The sequence below is a fragment of the Leguminivora glycinivorella genome, chromosome Z (genome assembly GCF_023078275.1).
Source record: "Leguminivora glycinivorella isolate SPB_JAAS2020 chromosome Z, LegGlyc_1.1, whole genome shotgun sequence".
NCBI lineage: Eukaryota > Metazoa > Arthropoda > Insecta > Lepidoptera > Tortricidae > Leguminivora > Leguminivora glycinivorella.
In genome coordinates this window covers 25,853,176-25,874,757 of record NC_062998.1, presented here as the reverse complement: position 1 = coordinate 25,874,757, position 21,582 = coordinate 25,853,176, and the positions used below count along the sequence as shown (strand labels likewise).

General features: G+C 40.7%; 1 protein-coding gene across 2 annotated transcripts; it reads left to right on the top strand.

Annotated features, from left to right (window-relative positions):
• The first annotated feature begins 545 nt into the window (after window positions 1-545).
• Window positions 546-20,260, top strand: LOC125241734 (PAX3- and PAX7-binding protein 1). Of its 2 annotated transcripts, none has more exons than XM_048150345.1 (17): window positions 546-900; window positions 1,977-2,107; window positions 2,635-2,913; window positions 3,999-4,140; window positions 4,903-5,007; window positions 7,111-7,258; window positions 8,050-8,239; window positions 8,852-8,972; window positions 9,713-9,919; window positions 11,991-12,166; window positions 12,523-12,587; window positions 12,964-13,151; window positions 13,918-14,104; window positions 17,300-17,433; window positions 17,992-18,120; window positions 18,387-18,433; window positions 19,344-20,260. In XM_048150345.1, exons 1-17 carry the CDS (start codon window positions 738-740, stop codon window positions 19,530-19,532), a joined length of 2,601 nt encoding a protein of 866 aa, XP_048006302.1. In that variant the 5' UTR covers window positions 546-737; the 3' UTR covers window positions 19,533-20,260. The 2 variants fall into 2 exon arrangements, with proteins under 2 accessions (XP_048006302.1, XP_048006303.1); XM_048150346.1 differs by having other exon boundaries at window positions 17,992-18,150; window positions 18,417-18,433.
• Window positions 20,261-21,582: the final 1,322 nt, after the last annotated feature.

Sequence of the window (21,582 nt, the reverse complement as noted above, 5' to 3'; positions counted from 1 at the left end):
ACAGTCTTAAAAATTCATAATCTTAAAAAAAACTTGTATGCAATCTGACAGTTCAAATCTGTCAGTGTCTTGTCAGTGTCAGTTTGAACTGTCAGATTGCATACAAGTTTTTTTTTAAGATTATGAAACCAGTACTACGTATGTGAGACTCAGTCGTGGCTCGGAGCGATCGTGCGTTAGCATTAGTATTGTATTGAGTAAGGCTCCCCTCAGACAGTCTTAAAAATTCATAATCTTAAAAAAAACTTGTATGCAATCTGACAGTTCAAACTGACACTGACAAGACACTGACAGATCTGAACTGTCAGATTGCATACAAGTTTTTTTTAAGATTATGAATTTTTAAGACTGTCTGTGGGAAGCCTAAGTTGGGTTTGTTTAGGTTCAATCCACAATGAAGTAACAAAGCGTTTTATTCACTGTCTCAAACATTTGATCTCTGAAACGTTGATACTGTGTCAAAAACTTGACTCGCTCGCGCTACACTAGGCAAGAGCAATAGTGATACAAAATGTAAAACGACTTGGAGATCTGAATGATTAATATTCATTCAGACTTTAACCTTATAAAATTTAAGAAGAAGTCATACTAAATTGAAAAAAACAACGAAGTGACAGTGAGTTTTATAAGTGTGGCCGAAGACAACCGCACTTTTTGTGAACTACGCTCGATACTGCTTATGTGATTCCCATAAAGTGATGTCTCTTTACAATTAAAGCATAGGAAACTTGTCAAACATGTCGTTGTTTAGAAAACCTAAAAGAATTCAAAGACGCGTGTTTTGCGTTGATGACGATGACGACGGTGAACCTGAGCCGCCGCCACCGCCGGTCATCAGCCACGCCAAGAAGGAGAACAAACCAGTCAAGAGCACTCCACTCCTAAGTTTTGCTGACGAAGGTATTAATATTACACCCACTTTAACCAGTAGGTACAGCTTATGCATATTGAATTTGTCAAAAATTATACATATGATAATAATTGTGATGGACAGTTCTGCAGTCTTAACTCACTAAGTTTTTGTAGCATACACCTGATATACCCATTTGATTAACCAAAGAAGTATTATTTCTAGTCCCATGGATGTTAGTTAACATTTACAAAAAGCTAACATGTTAATATGTATTATGTTAGCTTTTTGTACATGTAATGAATGTCTTAAGCAGTTTTTACAATAGATTAACTAAATGTGAGTGTGCACGTGAAAAGTTCCACTTTGTCTATTGCTATAAAGCCACTTTGTCAGTTTATTCATATAAAGATACAAGTAAATCTCGCCTTAAATAAGCCTTAGCTGGCCGGATCAACTATACTATGAATACTATAATTTACTTTGGTTCTTTTTAAGATACAAATTAAATTAAATATTATAGGACATTTTTTTTTACACAGATTGACTGAGCCCCACGGTAAGCTCAAGAAGGCTTGTATTGTGGGTACTCAGACAACGACATATATTATATAATATACATAGAAAACATCCATAACTCAGGAACAAATATCTGTGCTCATCACACAAACTTACCTTACCGGGATTCGAACCCGGGACCGCGGCTTAGCAGGCAGGGTCACTACCCGCTAGGCCAGACCGGCCAGACAAATTGGAACTGCAACAGGGTGCAATCACAAACAACAACTGCAACTGCTGTGCTAGTTATACTTGAACTCATATTGCAACTATATATCTAGTGGGTTTAGTGTTAGGTCACATCAAGTTCACTGTTGATCTGGAGTTGGGGTTGGCAATGTGTTGCTAATAGATAAATAACACTCTTGCCAGATCTTAGCGCCGGTGATTCTTAGCGCTTATTGGCATCATGGACTTGCTTTACAAGGCATTACTATTAATGTTTTATAACTTGCAAATAAATATTGTATTCATTGATTCATAACTAATAGGCTTATGCCAAATTTCATCCTTTATTACAAGTTATAAAGTGATTTAAATACTTAATTCATAATTTACATATTTTTAGAGGAAGATGGCGAAGTGTTTATTGTGAAGAAGTCATCACAAAGCAAGAGACTAGCCAAGCGCCGCGACCGCGAGAAACGACGCGCCAATGATAGTGATAATAACAAATATGACAACCACAGCAACAATGAGGTAATGTTTTGATGTACAAATCATTTATGCTGTTCCCAGGGACACCAAAGCCAGGATGTGTTCACTTCAGAATTATAAATGGTCATTTAGTAACAATGAATGCCATTCACTAATGTCAGGAATGTCAAAATGCCTATTGGCTATCATCATGTTGAGTATTACTTGTACAATGTTGATAATCCATACTTGGTTGGTCTGAAAAATTCAGTGATTCAGCAGTAAAACAGAGATGTCTGTGAAGATTTCTTGTTCAAGTTTACCATCTATGAGTAAATTATCAGATGACTTCACTTTAGAAATGGCTAAATACTAAATAATGGAATTTTCTTTGTACTTATAATTTTAGTTCAGTCTTTTTATACAACATACCTACTTAAAAAAATATGCAATTATATGCAAAAATGGCTCTTAATTTGCAGTAATCTGAATTTTTCACCAATTCGACAGTGTTGAATTATTGAGATGGTACTGTATTTATTTTCTTCCTGTTTTATGTCTTTTGATGTAACTTTCTATTTGTAATGTAGGAAAAGGATTCACCGGTCAGTGCTGAAAAACAAGAAAACACAAAGACAAAAAAGAAGAAAGCTAGTTTGGAAGGGCTAATACTGTCCGGGAGGGAAGCGCTGGCGGCCGAGGGCTTAGGCGACGTGTCGGGCAGCGAGGAGGAGGCGGAGGAGCCGGAGGAGGATAACAGGGGGTTCCACCGGTACCGCGCCGAGTCCGTGCGCGCGGCGCTGGCTGTGGCGCCCGGACACATCCCCGACGCCGCGCTCATCCACGCGGCGCGCAAGACGAGACAGCAGGTATGAGAGGTGAGGGACAACGCCGCCCGCGCCCGCCAGGACCCTCCGCGACCGTGTCGCCATTAGCACATTATTACCTCATAGCTACTGCACTTTGGTTTTATCATTTAAACCGCATTTGTGCCCATAAACAATCCTGGTCAATCTAACACTGATTTAAATAACTTTCTTAATTTATATTATATATGTGTATAGTCTATATTTCAAATTACATATTAACGTTTCTGAGGTCACTGTAAGTTTCAGTTGGCCCTCTGTATTAGGCTTGAAGCCAAGAGGAGATTGATCGATTTCGTGTGATTTGTTCAATATTATCTTCAAAATACTAGTTAAAACCACTAGATACCAAAAATAGTAATTTGGCGTGACGAAATCGATGTTTTTATGATTCACTTGCACACAAAAATCGATACGTCCATCAGTTTATAAATTCAAGCAACATCTTAAGTGTTTTGTTGGTGCTCTTAGGGTTAACCCTTAGGACTCCGTCGAAGGGTGTGCGATTCGACAAATAAAATGTGTGTAACTCATGATTGTGTCTTTCTCATGAGGATTTTATAAATTAACGTATTATACAGTTGTTCAGGAATACTAGATTATTATTTCATTGTTAAGTAAGTACCAGATGTGGCCAAAAATAGATCCTTATGTTATGGTTATATTCCATAAAAAACTCATGCGATAGTTATCTTATTCTGTCGGAATTTACAAGTTCGTTGTTGAAATGATTTTTCTTATGTGCATATAGGTACTCGTCAAACATAGTTTACTTAAACAAATTATATTTTCAATAATTATTTATTTAATTATGCATATTAGCCTAGAATGTCCCACTGCTGGACCAAGACCTCCTTTCAATCATTAATAAATAAAGAATTATAAGTCTATACATATATTTTAACTAATACAATGATATCTCAAAATAGGTAATAACAATATTCATAATATTAATAAAAATTTGGTAAATTTTGTAAAAAAGATGTTATTTGTATACTGTTTTATAAGGATATTAAACTGTGTATTAGTTATCTTCGACGTACACCGTATGTGTCGATGCGTACTACAGCATGTTACTGTGTGCGCAGGCGCGCGAGTGCGGCGACGTGATCCCCCTGGCGTCGGAGGCGGCGCCGGGCTCGCGGCTGCAGCGCGCCGACTCGGGCGACGACGACGACGAGGGCCGCCTGCTCGTGCGCGGCCTCGACCTGCCCAGCGACAAGCCCAAGCGTAAGTCACCTCACCACCGACACCGACACCGACCTACTAGTTGCCAACTTCCCATCAACTCTCCTCACCATGTTTCGGTTTACTCTTTGGTCGACTCGTTCGTTTTTCGTCACGTTCCTAAATTTGGCCGATTCTGCTTTCGTCAGCCATTCTTCATTCGTCAACTTAGTCTGCAGTCATTATCGTCTTTGACCATAATGAGTTGTTGGCCTTATTCTTATTTTGAATCAATCGTTTTTCGTCATTTCGTATTTGGACATATTCTAAGTTGATACCGACCTAAGACAGCGAAAAAACACGAAAAACGTAGATTTAACAGCGAACATGCCGAAAGACGATTATGACGAGTGAATAACGGGACGGATTTTTAAGATAAAGATGAACAACGAAATTGACCGCAGTTGAGAAAGACCATCGACGATCATGACGAATAAAGAATGGCTGACGAAAGCAGAATCGGACAAATTTAGGAACGTGACGAAAAACGAACGATGTTTCATATCTATTTTAAATTCCCTGGCTATGTTAGGCCGCATAATTCATCCTCATCTAGGTGTTGATGATTGTGCCAATGTCAAGGTTGATGTCAGTTTAGCAAATTATCCAGATTTAACACATGTAAATTGCCATGTTTTAGAGCGCATTGTTGAAGTATATGATTTGATTCTAAGAATATTATATATGTAGTATATAAGTTGATATGATCCATCCTTTTCATTTGAAAAGATGTATGGGAGAATAAATATAAATGTAATACGGCAGGCGGCACGGCGGCGGCGTCGGCGGACTCTGAGCTGGACAGCGAGGGCGAGGAGTGGGCCGCGCAGCAGCTCAACAAGGCGCGCGGCGCGCTCGGCGACGCAGCAGGTACTTGGCCGTCTCCGCTACTGGCACTAGTGGCACTGCACTAGCCGTACCGCGCGTGCCGTGCGACACGCGGACACCTGCCAGCTAGAGCCAGGAATCGTTACGTTAACTGTACATGACAATAATTGTCCCAACTTGACAATTATTCATTGTCCTGTACAGATAACAAGTTATTGAATCGAATATTTCCATATGAAACACAAATCACGAATAAACAATGCCCAAACGTTAACGAAATTGTCAACCCTGCGTAAATACTTACTAATAATTTTTAATGAAATTTAAAAAATGTGTCCATTTTGAAAATTTGACAACGGCGTGGCGTACCTCAGTACCGGCCAAAAATATATCATATTTGTGTTTTTGGGACAAAACTTTTTTTGTACATTTTTAAACCATTTTTACCTTCCTACATCATGAAATAGGCAGTATCTAGACTCTTTGGGCGAGCGATAAGAGCACCTGACCACAAATAAAGGGAGTTCTTTAGGTTTTTGTAATTTTTGTTTCCTAGACACAATATGACCATTTCGTATAATCGGATGTAAACCCGAAATTATCTCTAAAATATCGTAAAAAACCTAATGTGTGTAAGAAACTGAAGATGCCGAAGACACGTGGGTCGAAAAATTTAGACGCCTGTCAACAAAAAGCTATCTTTGCTGGCTACAAACAGGGGCGTACCCATAAAGAGCTTTCGCAGCAGTTTGGCATATCAACATCGACGGTAACGAGGTTACTCAAACGTTTAAAGTCTCCCAGGTGTTCAATTAGTCACAATAAACGCGGCAGACCACGTTGCACTACTTCTGTTGTCGACCGCAATATTTTGCGTGTCTCTCGTGCAAATCCTCGGTTAACACCGACGGACATTGTCAAAGAAATATCGACCCCTGGGCAGCCAAATCCATCTATAAGGACTGTCCGACGTCGTTGGCAGGACGCTGGGTTACACGGACGACGCCCTGTCAAGAAACCGCTTATATCTGAGAAGAACAGAAAAATACGCGTAGCTTGGTGTAAAGCACGTGAGCACTGGACACCGCAACAGTGGGCCGATGTGTTATGGAGTGACGAGAGTAAATTTATGTTATTTGGTAGTGATGGTATTAAGTGGATCCGTCGTCCTACCGGCACCAGATACAATCCTGAGTATCAATTTCCTACTGTAAAACACGGAGGAGGTTCTGTTATGGTGTGGGGTGCTTTTTCCGCGAAAGGAATGGGTCCACTTTACAGAATTGAGGGCATAATGGACCAGAATAAATACTTAGATATTCTGGAAAATGTAATGCTACCTTACGCACGGCAATTTCTCGGCCGTGGATTCATTTTCCAGCAGGATAACGATCCAAAACACCGTGCGAAACGAGTCACAGAATGGTTCGGGCGGCGACGTGTGACTCTAATGGACTGGCCAAGTCAATCCCCCGATTTAAACATAATTGAACAGCTGTGGGAAGAGGTAGAAAGGCGGTTGAGAGGGAAAAGAGCCACTAATGCCAATCAAAAGTTTTCACAAATCGAGGAAGAATGGCAAAGAATCCCTCAATCTACCATTGACGCTCTTGTGGAGTCTATGCCTAGACGCTGTAAAGCAGTCATCGATGCAAAAGGCTTTGCTACAAAATACTAATGTATTTACACTGTATAAATTAAATATTATGTATAATTATTAGTTATTTTCATTTTTAGAGGTACTTAAATCCAACTTCACTTAGTTGGGGTGAGGTCGTGTTAAGTTATTTTATGAGTATACAGTAATTTTGTCATAATTATAAATATATATTCATTATATAACTTTATAAACCAGTAAGTAATATATGTATTCTAGAAAAATAACTATACTTCTAACCATACAAAATTTTACTTAAAAAATCCTAAATGTGATATATTTTTGGCCGGTACTGTACGAAGAAGGCAAAATTATTAAATTAGAAATTGTTCAAAAGTGACACAAAGTTTGCGCTAAATTTCAGGAATATTGACGTTACCTACTGATAGTTAGTAGCCAATTAGAAACGATAGGTCATATTTTCAAAAGTCGATCGTATCTATCGTCCTCACCAAATTCGCACGTGTCTAATAAATGTAATATTGCAGAGGGCGGCGAGGCGGGGCTGAACCCGTTCGCGGTGGCGCCGCCGCCGCCGCGGCTGGCGGAGGCGCCGGCGCACCTGCGGCCGCTCGCGGCGCACGCGCAGCCGCCGCCCGCCACGCCGCAGGCACTGCTCGACGCGCTCACCGACAGGTATCACTCATTCTGCACTCCGTTTGTATTATACCTTACACGTTGGCTTGCTTAACTTTAAATTCCATGTCAATCTTAAACAAAGGATACTATAGACTAGACAGCCAAATAATAATACCACTACCGAACGAGATGGTCACATACAAATTATAATAAGAGTGATAGAAAACAAAATGTTATTTTTTGTCTTTGTCATAGTTTCACTTTTCCGCCGTTGCCACAAACGAGTTTGTGGCAAACAATAAGGACGTGGCTTGTCAAGCTTATTATCCGCCCAAATTACGTAGGTTGTTTATGGTAAACTGTCAGCCATTTTTAAAGTGATTCTTAAATTCGCTCCATTATTCTATATCTGTCCCTTACGGGTGTACGCTTGCGTCAAGTCTATAGTATCCTTCGTCTGAGATGTCAATAGTTGACGATCATTCTCATGTGTCGAATCAGGTCAAGATAAGTTGGCAACGATTTTCATAGCCTCTGCATTAACCCTTGCAAACGTCATAATTTCATCCCAGTTTGACGTTTAAAATAAGAGTTGCAAATCTTTGCAAAGCTATCTTGGACTGATTTTCTACGTAGCCATGCTGTCCCCAAGTCCCCACTTTTCTTTTTCATTTATTTTATGTATCATTGTCATGATTTTAATTTTATTTACAGTTCTCTCTCGCTCTAGAAATAAGACGGTGTCAGATATTGTAGCCGCTTTCTTTTTGTAGGTTATATTATTGCCGGTGAGTGTAGTTTACTAGTAGAGTCGCGTTTGTGTAGTTGTATTGATATTACTCGCACAGGTTGCAAGAGTTGGAGACGGACCGGGGTGAGACCCAGGCGAAGAAGGAGTGGTGTGCGGCGCGGCTGGAGGCGGCGGCGGCGGCGCGCGCGGCGTGCGGCGCGCGCACCGGCGCGCTCGACGCCGCCTACCGCCGCGCACAGGCCGCGCGCGGCTTCCTCACCGACCTCATCGAGTGCCTAGACGAGAAGGTCGCTAACATACTAACTTATTATCAATATTCATCCGACTCTTAGCCTCATCTCTACAACATAAAGTTCATTATTGCGAAAACGACAAATAAATAACGCCCAACTGTCCCGTCTCTGATCTTGATTCTTTGTGTAACATTACTTGTTAGCGTAATTTGAAATTGTGAGTTTTGATAATTTCAAACCCAAAGTGTTAAATTGGATGATTCATTCACCTTACTAAAACAAATCGTTTTTATCAAATAACTGTTTACAAAATATGAATGAAATAGAGTATTCTAACCCTTAACCCTTATATGCATAGCTATGTACATGTATGCATCATATATTTTTGACTCTATTGACAGCATGTAAAAATTCAAATTTGAATAAATCCTTGTCAAGGTCATGCATTTAAGGGTTAAATGTATACGTATCCTTTATTTTAACTGGAATGTTCAATGTACAATAATTTGGATATCGCACTTGCGACTCCGGGTTATATAATTGACATTAGTTAGATTAATTACCAATTTGCGCCACTTCAATTGTGGCCTTTTGTATGCTGTATGCGTCACAGGGTAATTAGGCGGTTGAAGTGATTGCGTTGTTATTGTGTGTTTGTTGCCGCAGCTGCCACTACTGGAGGCGCTAGAGGCGCGCGCGCTGGCGCTGCACCGCCGCCGCTGCGAGTTCCTCACCGAGCGGCGCCGCGCCGACGTGCAGGACCAGGCGCTGGACACGCTCGCGCCCGGTAACTATCACTGTACTCCTCGCGCCTCGTCACAGAAGGCGTGCACGCTGATGCTGCACCGCCCCCGCTGCGAGGCTTCATTCACTTACCCTTATCCCAATGAGGAGGCACACTGACATTTTATCCCGCCAGGCGGCGCCTGCGCAAGTGCCTAAGCATGTCACTGTCATTCATATGTGAGTAGGAGAAAAAAATATCATCTTATCGCTCTCACGTGGATGGAGAGGGGTAAACCCAAACAACGCTGGATGGATTGTGTGAAAGAGGATATGAGGAAGAAAGATGTGAGTGTTGAGATGACGAAAGATAGAGGAGAATGGAAGAGGAAGACGTGTTGTACCGACCCCACATAACGTGGGATAAGGGTAGGAGGAAGAAGAAGAAGAGAGCTCTCACGTATGAAATTCTTTATCTGTGCAATGGACTAATAAGGTGGCGCCATCTGTCATAACCTTAGAGTGTGCCTCCTCATTATTTGGGGTCTGTGTAGCATCACAGATTAATAAATATTTACTACGTAACAGATACTTCAGTCCCATACAAAAGCGAAAATACTTACTCTATATTTAATAGGCTAATTTAGCCTACAAAACTTTAATAATAATGATACCTAACTAAGAAGAAATATACCTTAAGTACGCGCAGCAAGAATCGAGACTGTCTTACCCGCCGGGTAAGTAGAGTACCGTGCCATTACGTCATCTTAAGACTGCGCTAGCTTTATGAATGTATTTATGCAGCTCGTGCGGGAGCGCTGAAGCCGGCCGACTCGGAGGAGAAGATCCGGCGCACGGCGGAGCGCGAGGGCCGGCGGCGCGCGCGGCGACTGAAGCGCGAGGCGGCGGCGGCGGCGGCCGGCGCGCCCCCGCCGCGCTCGCACCGCGACGGCGACTCCAGCGACGACGACCTGCCGCCCAGCGAGGACCACTACTACCGCCAGGAGAAAGGTACGCACCACAAACCAACTACTAAACGGAGGTTGGCGTAAATCCAACTCATAGTCACCTCACATCACTTCTCCCAGTAGTATGAGAACGCAACCGCTTGATCGAGTTGTGTCAACGTTTACATCCAGCAATCGTGTAATTTTGGAATATAGAGTTTTAGGGTTGAATCCACAGAATTAGATTTAGATAGAAGAAACAAGTTCATCTCGGCCGAGCGTGTCAGATTTCGTACTGCAGTTTTTACTTGCTTGTGATTTTAAATATGTGTCAGGCCCTTGATTGTTTGTAATTTTTGTGTTGTTGCAATTAAATATCACGTAACGAGGCATTTTTAATGTTTTTGTGATTTCAACTTACAAAAATTGACGCCCGAAAGCTGCAAGCTGCGATTCAAGACGGACAACTCAGTGGATTTTACTGAGTTCATTTGACACGCTAAGTAGATCTATGGTATATATGACATCTGTGGTTGAACCTGAGCTGTTATATATGATGCTATCAATTGCGTATCAGAGGCTGCAAGTGTGATGAAAAACGTTGTGTGTGACTAGGGGCGTAAGAATATTGCAAACAATAGTTATTTGTTATACAAGGGGGCAAAGTTGTATTTTAACGCCGAGTGTGGAATTGAAAAACGAGCAAGTGAAAGGATTCTATAGTTGAACCACGAGCGAAGCGAGTGGTTCGAGAATAGAATCCTGAACTTGCGAGTTTTTTAACACACGAGAAGTAAAATACATTTGCACCCGAGTGTAACACAAAACTTTTCCCCTCACTATAGCGAGGAAACTACAACGCAAATAATGCGTTTATAACTGCTTCTACAGGTGGTAAATCATCTTTATTACTAGATTCACCTACTTATATCAATTTTAAAGCAGTTAATTTGACTTTATTCAAGGTCAAATTACTTTACCCACTAGTGGATAAAATGCGTTTTTACCCGCTGGTATTAAAGGACAAAACACGTGTTTCCGAGCTAGTGAGGGGAAAAATTCTTTACTTATAAACTTGCAATGTCTTCCCTTTAATAACCTTCCGCCACACGTTGCACAATGTACTGTTATAGGTGAACGCGGACTTGGTTTCCGCAATTCGACGTCATATGTCTATTTTGAGTGATGGGTTGCACCATTCCTGCCAACCCAACTCTACCAGAGAGCCTAGCAGGCCCTTTATGTTGCTGACGACGACAACAATGTACTGTTACCCCCTTATTCATAAACGCACACTAAAGTTATCAAGCCGATAAAGTTTGTTAGTCCCTTTCCGACGTATTGGTGTGATAGAAAAGGATAAACGAACTTTATCGGCGTGATAACTTTAGAGTACGTTTATGAATAAGGGTTAATGTTTAATTGGGTAGATAAAGTTTTTTGAAGATAGTCAAATTATGACGACCGGTCTGGCTCAGTCGGTAGTGACCCTGCCTGCTAAGCCGGGGTCCTTCGAATCCCGTTTATCTGTATGATGAGTACATAATATATAGTTTTCTATGTATATAATATATAAGTATGTATTTATCCTATATAAGTAAGTATATCGTCGCCTAGCACTCATAGTACAAGCTTTGCTTAGTTTGGGGCTAGGTTGATATGTGTAAGGTGTTCCCCAATATTTTTTTTTTATTATTTATTTATTTATATATTTTCTGATAGAATACGTTATAACGATCACGGAAAGGTGGCTCTTTTATTTTTATTTCGTATAATTTATGTATTATCTTTTTTAAGTGACCGAAATGACACTTAGCAGATGAGGTGACAATGCCTTTCCGCTTGCTGAATGTACCTATGATATTAGAGACGCAAAGTCAACTGTCAGTGTCACTTCTATTCTATTCTGTTCATTATCACCTCATCTGCTATTAAATTTCACAAACGTTATTTCGGTCACTTGATAGGTAATTAATAAATAATACGAAATAAAAATAAAAGAGCCACCTTTTCGTGATCGTTATAACGTATTCTATCAGAAAAATGTATTATTTGCCTATCTTCAAAAAAGTTTACCTACCCAATTAGTGTGTTATGGTCGTAAGTGAGTACCGTAAGGTGTTGTGCATGTGCAGAGAGTATCCGCGCGGCGGCGGCGGCGGTGTTCGCGGACGCGCTGCCGGCGTGGCGCAGCGCGCGCGGCGTGTGCGCGCGGCTGGCGCGCTGGCGCCGCCGCGACCCCGCGCTCTACGCCGACGCCTACGTCGCCGACTGCCTGCCCAAGCTGCTCGCGCCCTACGTCAGGCACCAGGTACGCCGAGCCCGATACACACACTTCCAATATTACCGCTTCATTTAACTACATTATAAACAAACATAACCCGTTGATTATGTAAGCTTCATCGTACGGCGTGTTCTGCCAGCCGGCTTTGTGTTGATAATATTTACGTTTCCACTGCAATAAGGAAGTTTTTATATGAGATTACAACAGAAATCCGTTCTTATTGCAGATGAAGCATAAGGTTTCTTTTAGGATGAATTATCTTACAGTTTGAGAGAAAGAGCAAATCCCATGAGTTCCATACGTAGAGGGCCCTTTTGCACTATTTGCAGTGTTGTGATTTATTAGAATAAAGCAGCACATCTATATTTTGTATTAACTTTCAGCTTATTCTTTGGAATCCACTAGCAGATGAGGACAATGACGACTATGAAAGGATGGACTGGTACAAGTAAGTAGTACACTTTCATATTAACTGCTTAAAAATTAAACAAAAAAATATGATTAAATTATATTATTATATGAAATTATATTAGCCGGGTTCACACTGGCCGCACGCCTCTACTCGAACTATTTTGAACAGATGACCGAGGGCCGCCATCTTGCCGTACAAATTACTCGGGCGAGGCAATCGTGCGCGTATGAGCACGGACGATTTCCTCGCGAGGCGTGCGGCCAGTGTGGACCCGGCTAATGACGTATGTGTTTGATAAAATGTACATGCTTTATAATATGTTTATAATCGACTTCAAAAAAGGGAGTAGGTTCTCAATTCGTCGGGATCTTTGTTTTTTGTACACTGAATTGAGTATGTATTATATTTGTAGATGGCTAATGATGTACGGAGTTCGGAACGAGAAGCTGTCGAGCGAGTCCGAGCAGTCGAGCGAGGAGGAGAGCGGCGGCGGGGGCGGGGGCGGGGCGGGGGCCGTGAGCGAGGACGGCGTGCGCGCCGACCCCGACCTCATGCTCGTGCCCGCCGTCGTGTGCGGCGTCGTGCTGCCCAAGCTCGCAGGTCACTTACCGCTACCACACCTACTCATACTATAGGCGGCTCCACATAAACCTATGCGCGTCCGGTCCGTCAGCAAACATCCAACGTAGGACGTGTCTCGTGCATATTTATTATCTTGGCGTGCCTCGCTCGGTGTGGACCTGTCTAATGAGGAGGAAAACCGACATATTATCACGCCAGGTGACACCACTATGGCCTCTTTATGTTACTGTCAAATCGCATTCATTTTTCGAAGTTATAATCCGGGTTGGCAGCACATGCTGTGCAAGAGAATGGATATAGAGAATTTTTGTCAAAGTAAAATTTGAATTGTTAGTGATATCTTTTACGAATGTCTGAACTAGGAACAATCTTGTGTTTCAAGCAAAACATCGACAGTTATTAGTTTTTTTTAAAAGGCTACATTCCTCCTAGTCAAATCAGCTTCTTTTTAAGATCTGTCAAAACGATTTTATAATTTGATAATATATATTTCTATCTGACTTATTAAATAGAATATTGTCTTCGGTTACCGCGATAGTTATTCATGAAATAAAAGAAAATATTAAATATAAACAAAATATATTAAATATAATTTGAGTTTAAAAATAACTACTGTCCATGTACTCTATGTATGTCTGTCTATCTGATGCTTTATTTCGTGCATGCTATAAAATGTTTTATTTTAAGTACAGGTCAGTTCCCTATTCTTCACTCCAATATAATTTATATCTTTGTAGACAATAAGATTAAATAGTTAGATGATAAGTAGAATTGGTTGTGACAGAGCTGGTGGAGGCGGCGTGGGAGCCGGTGTGCGTGCGCGCATGCGTGCGTCTGCGGCAGCTGCTGGTGCGCGCGTGCGCGCTGCCCGGCGCGGCGGCGGCCGCGGCGCGCGTGGCGGCGGCGGCGCGCGCCCGCCTGCAGCGCGCGCTCAACGCCGACGTCTTCCTGCCGCCGCTGCCCAACAACCAGTCAGTACCTTCACCTCACCTTGCTTTCACTAATAGCACAGTGTAATAAAGAGTAATATCGTACAGTATGGCCACTCCCGCGTCCCGCTGAAAGTGCCGCCCACCCCTCTCGGTTACCTCACAGTCACCGCCTGTCAAAAACGCGAGCAGTCGACCTGAACCTGACCTGAAGATATTGATGATATTTCATTCAAACAAGCATAGTATCTACGCGTTCACCTACACGAGCTTAGACTGTGTACTAGGAACGCGCCTCTTTCATATATTTAATCGCCAGTGTCCGATATGTGCTAATAATGTGTGTTATGAACTAGCAAGAACGTCTCTGTAAATGAATAAAATGTAAACTAACCTAACCCCCCTCTGGCAGACTGTCCGAATTGATCTTACTGGTATTTTTTGGAATTATCATGATCATTTGGCCTTGTACATCTTTACAAATAATTTAATCAATACATTGTATATTATCTCTGATTTGGTTTGGAATATAAAGTAAATTATATTAGTTTAGTTTCATCACACTAGCGCAGTAAATGTGCAATTGCACGCAGGCGGAGTGGGAGTTATAAAAAAAAACCGGTCTTTCAAGGGAGTTATGATATTTCAAGTACCATAATTTTTTTTTACCGTTCATATTTTTCTTCTTGCAAGTGGTGAAAAACATTGTGTGAGTCTAGCAAAAAAATATCAAGTTGAATGTCCTTTACGCTTATCGTTAGACGGTTCGTTAGTGCGTTTTCACATTATCCGATCAGATATCGGATGTATGACCGATATCCCATACATTTAAGCCGCCATCTTTGATTTTTACAATTGAAATCCCGACAACCGATATTGGATCGGATCATGATAAAACGCACTAAGGGCCGGTTGCATCAAACCGTCTGTCACCGTTAAATTTTATTGTATGGGAAGTTCCATAGACGTCTGCTGCGTGACGATGATATGTCTGGGCATTTCCAGATTTTGGGTCCCCCCAATTAGCGTAAGTTGTTCACAAAAAAAAAAGAAAACCGCCTTCAAAAATAAGCGCGTTACAAAACACTGAGAAACTAAAAAGCAAAAAATAATAAACCTTTGAATTCAGATTTCTTATCGGATTGCAATAATCTAAACATCCAAATTATAAACAAATCAATTATTTTTGTAGTCGGTACCAGACCTGTTCGCCGCCTTGCCATTTCCTGTTTGCCCCGACTCCAAAAATAATTGATTTGTTTATAATTTGGATGTTTAGATTATTGCAATCCGATAAGAAATCTGAATTCAAAGGTTTATTATTTTTTGCTTTTTAGTTTCTCAGTGTTTTGTAACGCGCTTATTTTTGAAGGCGGTTTTCTTTTTTGTTAAAAAGTTTATTTATTTGTTGATTTTTAGTGGTTCCTATTGATATTATACACCGTGTTTCCGGTATCACTCAAAACCTCAGACACCCCAACTGATTTTTATTTTTTCAAACGTGTCTAGAGTGTTCATCTTTTAATCTGATGATTATTATTTTTTTAAATTGAATTTTTCATTTTCTGTACAGCTCTACTCGACTTTTAACTCTACACTCAATAAAATAATTGCTAGCTACCATCATAAACCTTCAAACTATTTATTTGTGTACGTTACTGCAACGACATAAGGTTTAACAATAGACAGCTATGTCACTGTAAAGCACTTAAGCTTTGTCACAGTAAACTTAAAATTGGACAGGTAATCGCAGTAAGCAAATTTAAGCCTAACATTCAAAATGACAAGGTTGTAATTTGGTTGGAGTTTAATTTGTTATGACTTATGATAAACATTAAAAGTAAACTGACACACAACGTCAAATTCGTAGCGGAAAAAATAATCGTCCACGTAACCAGCCATTATTAATACCCCTAAATACTGAAAAAGGTATACAACCTCTAGCAATGTGATATGCACAATGTTGTATTACGAATTAGTAGAATGGGCACGTAAAAAATAACTAATTAAAATTAAAATTAAATTAAAATTATTTATTTGGTAGCAATACAATATTTACATAATTGGGCTAGTATCTCTTTTTAAGTATTTGAAATACTTGTATTAAGAGAATACCGCTCTTCCACTATTGGTAAGTACTACAGTTTATAATTGTTTATAAAGTAATTAACAGTTTTTAATTAACTAAACTTACAATTATACATTACAAGAAAATTATAATTATATACTTTTTATTTAAACATACATAATAATACAAATAAAAACAAAAAATATTACCCCCATCAAGATATAGCCCAATCGATTCTACTTTCGATTCTGAACAAACGGTTTTCAGGTTTTTAGTGTTAAGTGAAACACGGTGTATGTATCAGTCCGAATATATGTACAGTAGTGAAAGAATTATCCTTTAACTCGTAACCATTGAGGAGTTGACCTTCCATCATCAGCTCAGCCACATAAAATTATTACCATTAGGCGTAAATACCGGTGTACCTTTGAAAAATACACTAAAAACATTACATGTGCCTATAACATTTGAAGAGTTCCCTCGATTTCTCCAAGATCCCATCATCAGACCCCGACTTGGTGCCAATGGGACCATCTCGGGGTTATACCTGATCGATTAAAAAAAAAATTTTGAAAATCGGTCCATAATTCTCGGAGATATCGAGTAACAAACAAAAAAAAATTTCTGTCGAATTGAGAACCTCCTCCTTTTTTTGAAGTCGGTTAATTAACTCGCTGTCAGTTTTGTGACGACAATTAAGCATAAGGCACTGGTCCCACCGCGAGCTACTCGTAGTAAGCTATGAGCTATCGGCTATAAAAACGAACAAAAGATAAGCACTCCCGTGCAAATAAAAGAGACACGGCGATATTTATAGTTACTCGCCCAGCGGCGAGCTATTAAAATCGCCGTGTCTCTTTTATTTACACGGGAGTGCTTATCTTTTGTTCGTTTTTATAGCCGATAGCTCATAGCTTACTAGCTCGCGGTGGGACCAGTGCCATAAATCTGTCTAAAAATTTGCTTTTTTCACATTCTGAATGTAGATTATCGCTTAAAGTTTATGTAATTATTTAACACAAAAACAATATTTTTATTGAAATTTCAGTTATTTTTGTTAACAACTTAAGCTAATTGGAGGGTCCCAAATTATAAAAATGTCCGTCTGTCAAATGTGGTTGATGCAACTGGCCCTAAGTGGCATGTTTACATTGTTTACCATTCGGCAGGGCTCTGGACGGGCCGAGCGGCGCGTTCTGGCGGCGCTGCCTGGGCGCGGGCGTGCGGCTGCTGCGCGCCGCGCTGGCGCTCACGTCGCCACCGCCGCTGCTGCGCGCCGACGACGTCGCGCTCTCGCTCATAGGTGACTGACCAACACTACTTACACCTCTACCACTACTAATAGCTTTATGGATCTGCCACGCGCCCCGTGCCATGCCAACACGAGTCGACCAAAGCGTTGTTAAAGGAAGAAACAATGTCCTAGGGTCCATGAAAGTATTTTAAATTAATAAAAAACTAGAAGTATGTGTGAGACGAATGATGTATTGTCCAAGAAGAAATATTACATATGTAACCATGGAAACCATGAATATTAATGTTGCTAGTCTTATACATAGGTATACAAACTAATACATTCTACAACAAGCGTTTCCTCGTTTTTTTGAACTCTCACAACTTGTTTTGCTCGTTGGTTTGGTGAAATTGTGGACATATTCATTCCTATAAGATTCGATATTCGGATACAGTTTCATACTTATCGAACGAACGGACACTGCACGCTAAGATCCCGGTAGTGGGGCACACAGTAGGGTACTTTACTTGTCATAAACAGTGCCCAATATCTGGGTCGTCCGGCACGGCACGAGATCATAAAATACCGTCGTCGGAGTGAATTAGAATCGAATGTTTATTGCCGCAGAGACGCTGAGCACGGCAGCGGGCGCGTGCGCGGGTCCGGCGGCGGCGGCGGCGGCCGCGGCGCTGGCCGAGACGCTGCCGCGCGGCGCGGGCGAGCTGCGCGCGCGCGCTGCGCCGCCTCGCGCGCCTCGCCGCGCTGGCGCTCGACCGCCTCGACCAGGCCAACCCGCCGCGAGGTCTGTACACCACCTAATCCTGCGCGCGCCACTGATCTATTAACGCGCGTACCACCTGTGAATCACCTGTCTGCGACTTAGCGCTGCGTGATCTCTGTTTGGTTGTTCTCTGGAGATACATGTGTGGCTTCTTCCGAGACACCTTCAGTTACCTGACCTAAATTCTTTGCCTCCCTTGCGCCTATTCGACGCGCCTAACAGTGTCGTGTTTTTTCACAATGCCGCGCTGGCGCTCGACCGCCTCGACCAGGCCAACCCGCTACACATGTAAGCATGCTATACTATACTACATGTACGAGCCCTATACCTTAAATGATATCATTCCATATGGTTGATTGTAGTCTTGATAGAAACACTGATTTTGATACACTTATAAATTTATTGATATTGTGAGTATATTGAGTACTAGCTAGGAGCACGTATAAATAAACGTAAACGAATGCATACATCAATGTATGTCGTAATCGCAAATACTGCAATTATAATAAAGTCATAATTATATTAATTTTAATGCTAACGCGAGAAATGTACGATGCTTGCATTTTACTGATTGTACACTACACGAGTCGTATGAAAATTCGTACGTTACATTCGTTACCGCAAATGCCCGGTTTTTTAATACTATGTATCTTTTTAACTTACTAAAAATGCAGACAAATCTAAATATGGAAAACTGGCTTTGTGAGAATTATTGGAATCGATGTAAAAGTAATTTTCATCACACCCGCACTTTAAATGTGCTAATTGCACGCAGGCGGAGCGTGAATTATAGAAAAATCGTTCTCCCAAGGGAATAATGAAATTTCTTGTACCGTACTTAACTTTTTTATATCTATTTACATATTTTTTATATTGCGAGTGTGATGAAAAACTTTGTGTGTAACTCGGGGAGTATGAATATTACTAACTTGAGTCTTTAAATCGCTCCGGCAAGCCGTCGCGATTTAACTTACTCCCGTTAGTAATATTCAACTTCCTCCCCTTGTTGCACAATGTACTATTATCTCCTCTACGACTACCCGTTACAATGGTAATAATTAATTAGTGTCACACTGATACATGCTCGTAGGCATATAATGTTCTATGCTTGCACACGAGCGAGCCAGCATGTAGGTTAACCAAAATTATTCGCAATTTTACCATTGACCATTGAAATATCATGTTTATGTATGTTTAGGAAAGCCGTGGAACAAGCCAAAGCGGTGATAGCAGAGGCCAAGACGCTCGAGTGACGGCGGGCGCCCTCGGCCGCCTCCGCTGCGTGCACGTAGGAGGCTCGCGGACCACGCGCTTTCACACTACGAACAATCAATCAGTTCTACGTGTAAATGTGACTACTTGTTATCGTAAATCGCGCCGCTTTTAAATAATCAGATGCAGACTAGGTCTACCAGTCTAGATGATAGCCCAAGTCTGCATCTGCGGTTGGTAATGTCATTTCCTTGTAATGGTGAAAATGAAAACATGAATTATCATTTATCTGTAGTTTTCCCCATACTGCCCCATAGTGTTCCACTTATGGGTCACTAAGATACGATCGGATACGCACCGATCATATTAATAATAGTATTATCTAGGAGACAGAGCTTCGTAAAAATGCGCGTGTCCACAGATAAGCCTTAGCCAGATCGTTTTTTTGCCTGCGAAAACCTCCATATAGCAATTTCAATTCCATTCGTTGTTAGAGGTTCCTGTCATATGTAAATATTATATACCTATGTATACAATAATTGCTCGTAATGAAGATATTTGATTTGTCCGAGTTTTGCAGTGTGACTATTTGAAGACAAGAATTCAAAAGGCGTGTTTGTCGTATCTCAGTGACACAAACGAGGGGTGCTTGTGTGGACAGTCCGTCATTGACAATCAACTGTGAAACATATGCTTCAATCAGCCCTTAATTAGCCATAATAACTTCTTACCAACCGGCTCAGTTAAATGGCAGACCTATCGTTACGAATTGTAAAACATAATAATCGTATCGATGTCTTAAATTGTGACATTTGACTACATGATGTATAGTTGTATACTGCTTGCGTAATCCACGTATTAGGACATAGTGTATGTATAAATAAATGAAATATTTGACCTGTCTTCTTGCATTTCTTATTTTCTGTTGGATAGTTATTTCCAACGTTATAACAGTGAACAGACAAATAAGGTCAATACGTACATTTTACTCATTGCCACAGGTATTTTTGCGAGTTCATAAGTTTCCGATTAGTGGTTTGAGAATCGTATGAACACTCAATAAACACTGATCATTGGTTTAAACAGGCCAAATGTAAAGGTCGGACACACTTTCCCTTATGAGCTATGACACACTTATCCGTATTGACCGTAGTAAGAAAAGCGTCACCTTTTAAAGATAACCCATTCTACTCTTTTCAGAGCACTTCGTCCGAAGAATGTCACGTTCATTATAACTATCATAACAATCTATGTCATTTGCTATAATTGGAACATTCGTCGGTGTATATAATTATGTAACTATTTAAGACAAGACAGTGTCTATATGTGTATATGGAATGTTGTAAAGATGTCAGAGAACTCGCCTGTACTGTACGTATGACCCTCATTTTAATGGTTGACGACTGCCATTAGTACTCTGCTGTGCGCGGGCTGCACTTCAAGCGCTTTGATTTACGAAATGAAAACTAGGAGTCTGCTTATGGAATGAAACAAAATAATAGTGTCAAACGACTTTATTTCTTTGGTTATACCCTAAATCGATTCAAGCTTATCATCCCAAGCCCAACCGTTATATTAAATATGGAAGGGACTCATTAAAATAAAGGACGTCACTGCCTAAACCAAATTATTATATTAAGAAAGTATTTCATATCACATGAGATAACGAAACTGATAAAAGGGAGACAATCATTTGTATATGGAAAGGACGAATAGGTAATACTAAGATGACTACGTTTTCGGATTGGTGTCTGACAAAGGTGTATTCTGAAATAGAAAGGCCTCCTTCTAGAGACTTTACATCTAATCTCAAATTATATTTTTTATATTTGCTTACATTAACATCAATATTCGTTCACATAAAAGTTGTCTCCTTTATTTAACAGCTACTTAGGTACCATACATAATAATTAAGGGTTAGGTTAGTTATTTTATACAATTATTGTTAGTAATTAATTTACCTATGTGTATTCCTCCCCGGACTATTGGCTACAGCCGAACTCCTCATTCGTTCGCCTACTTGCCTTTCTACCGCGCATGTCTCCAGGGGTAACAGGGAGGCACATTTTGGCCTTAATATACATATATGCTCGTTACACATGTCTGTATTATGGTATTGACCTGCGTCACTTAATCATAATTATGTCCGTAGGACCGTAATTTTTTTTCTGTACTTCAATCCATGCGATAAGATCGCAATAATTGCTAAATATCTTCCAGTAAAT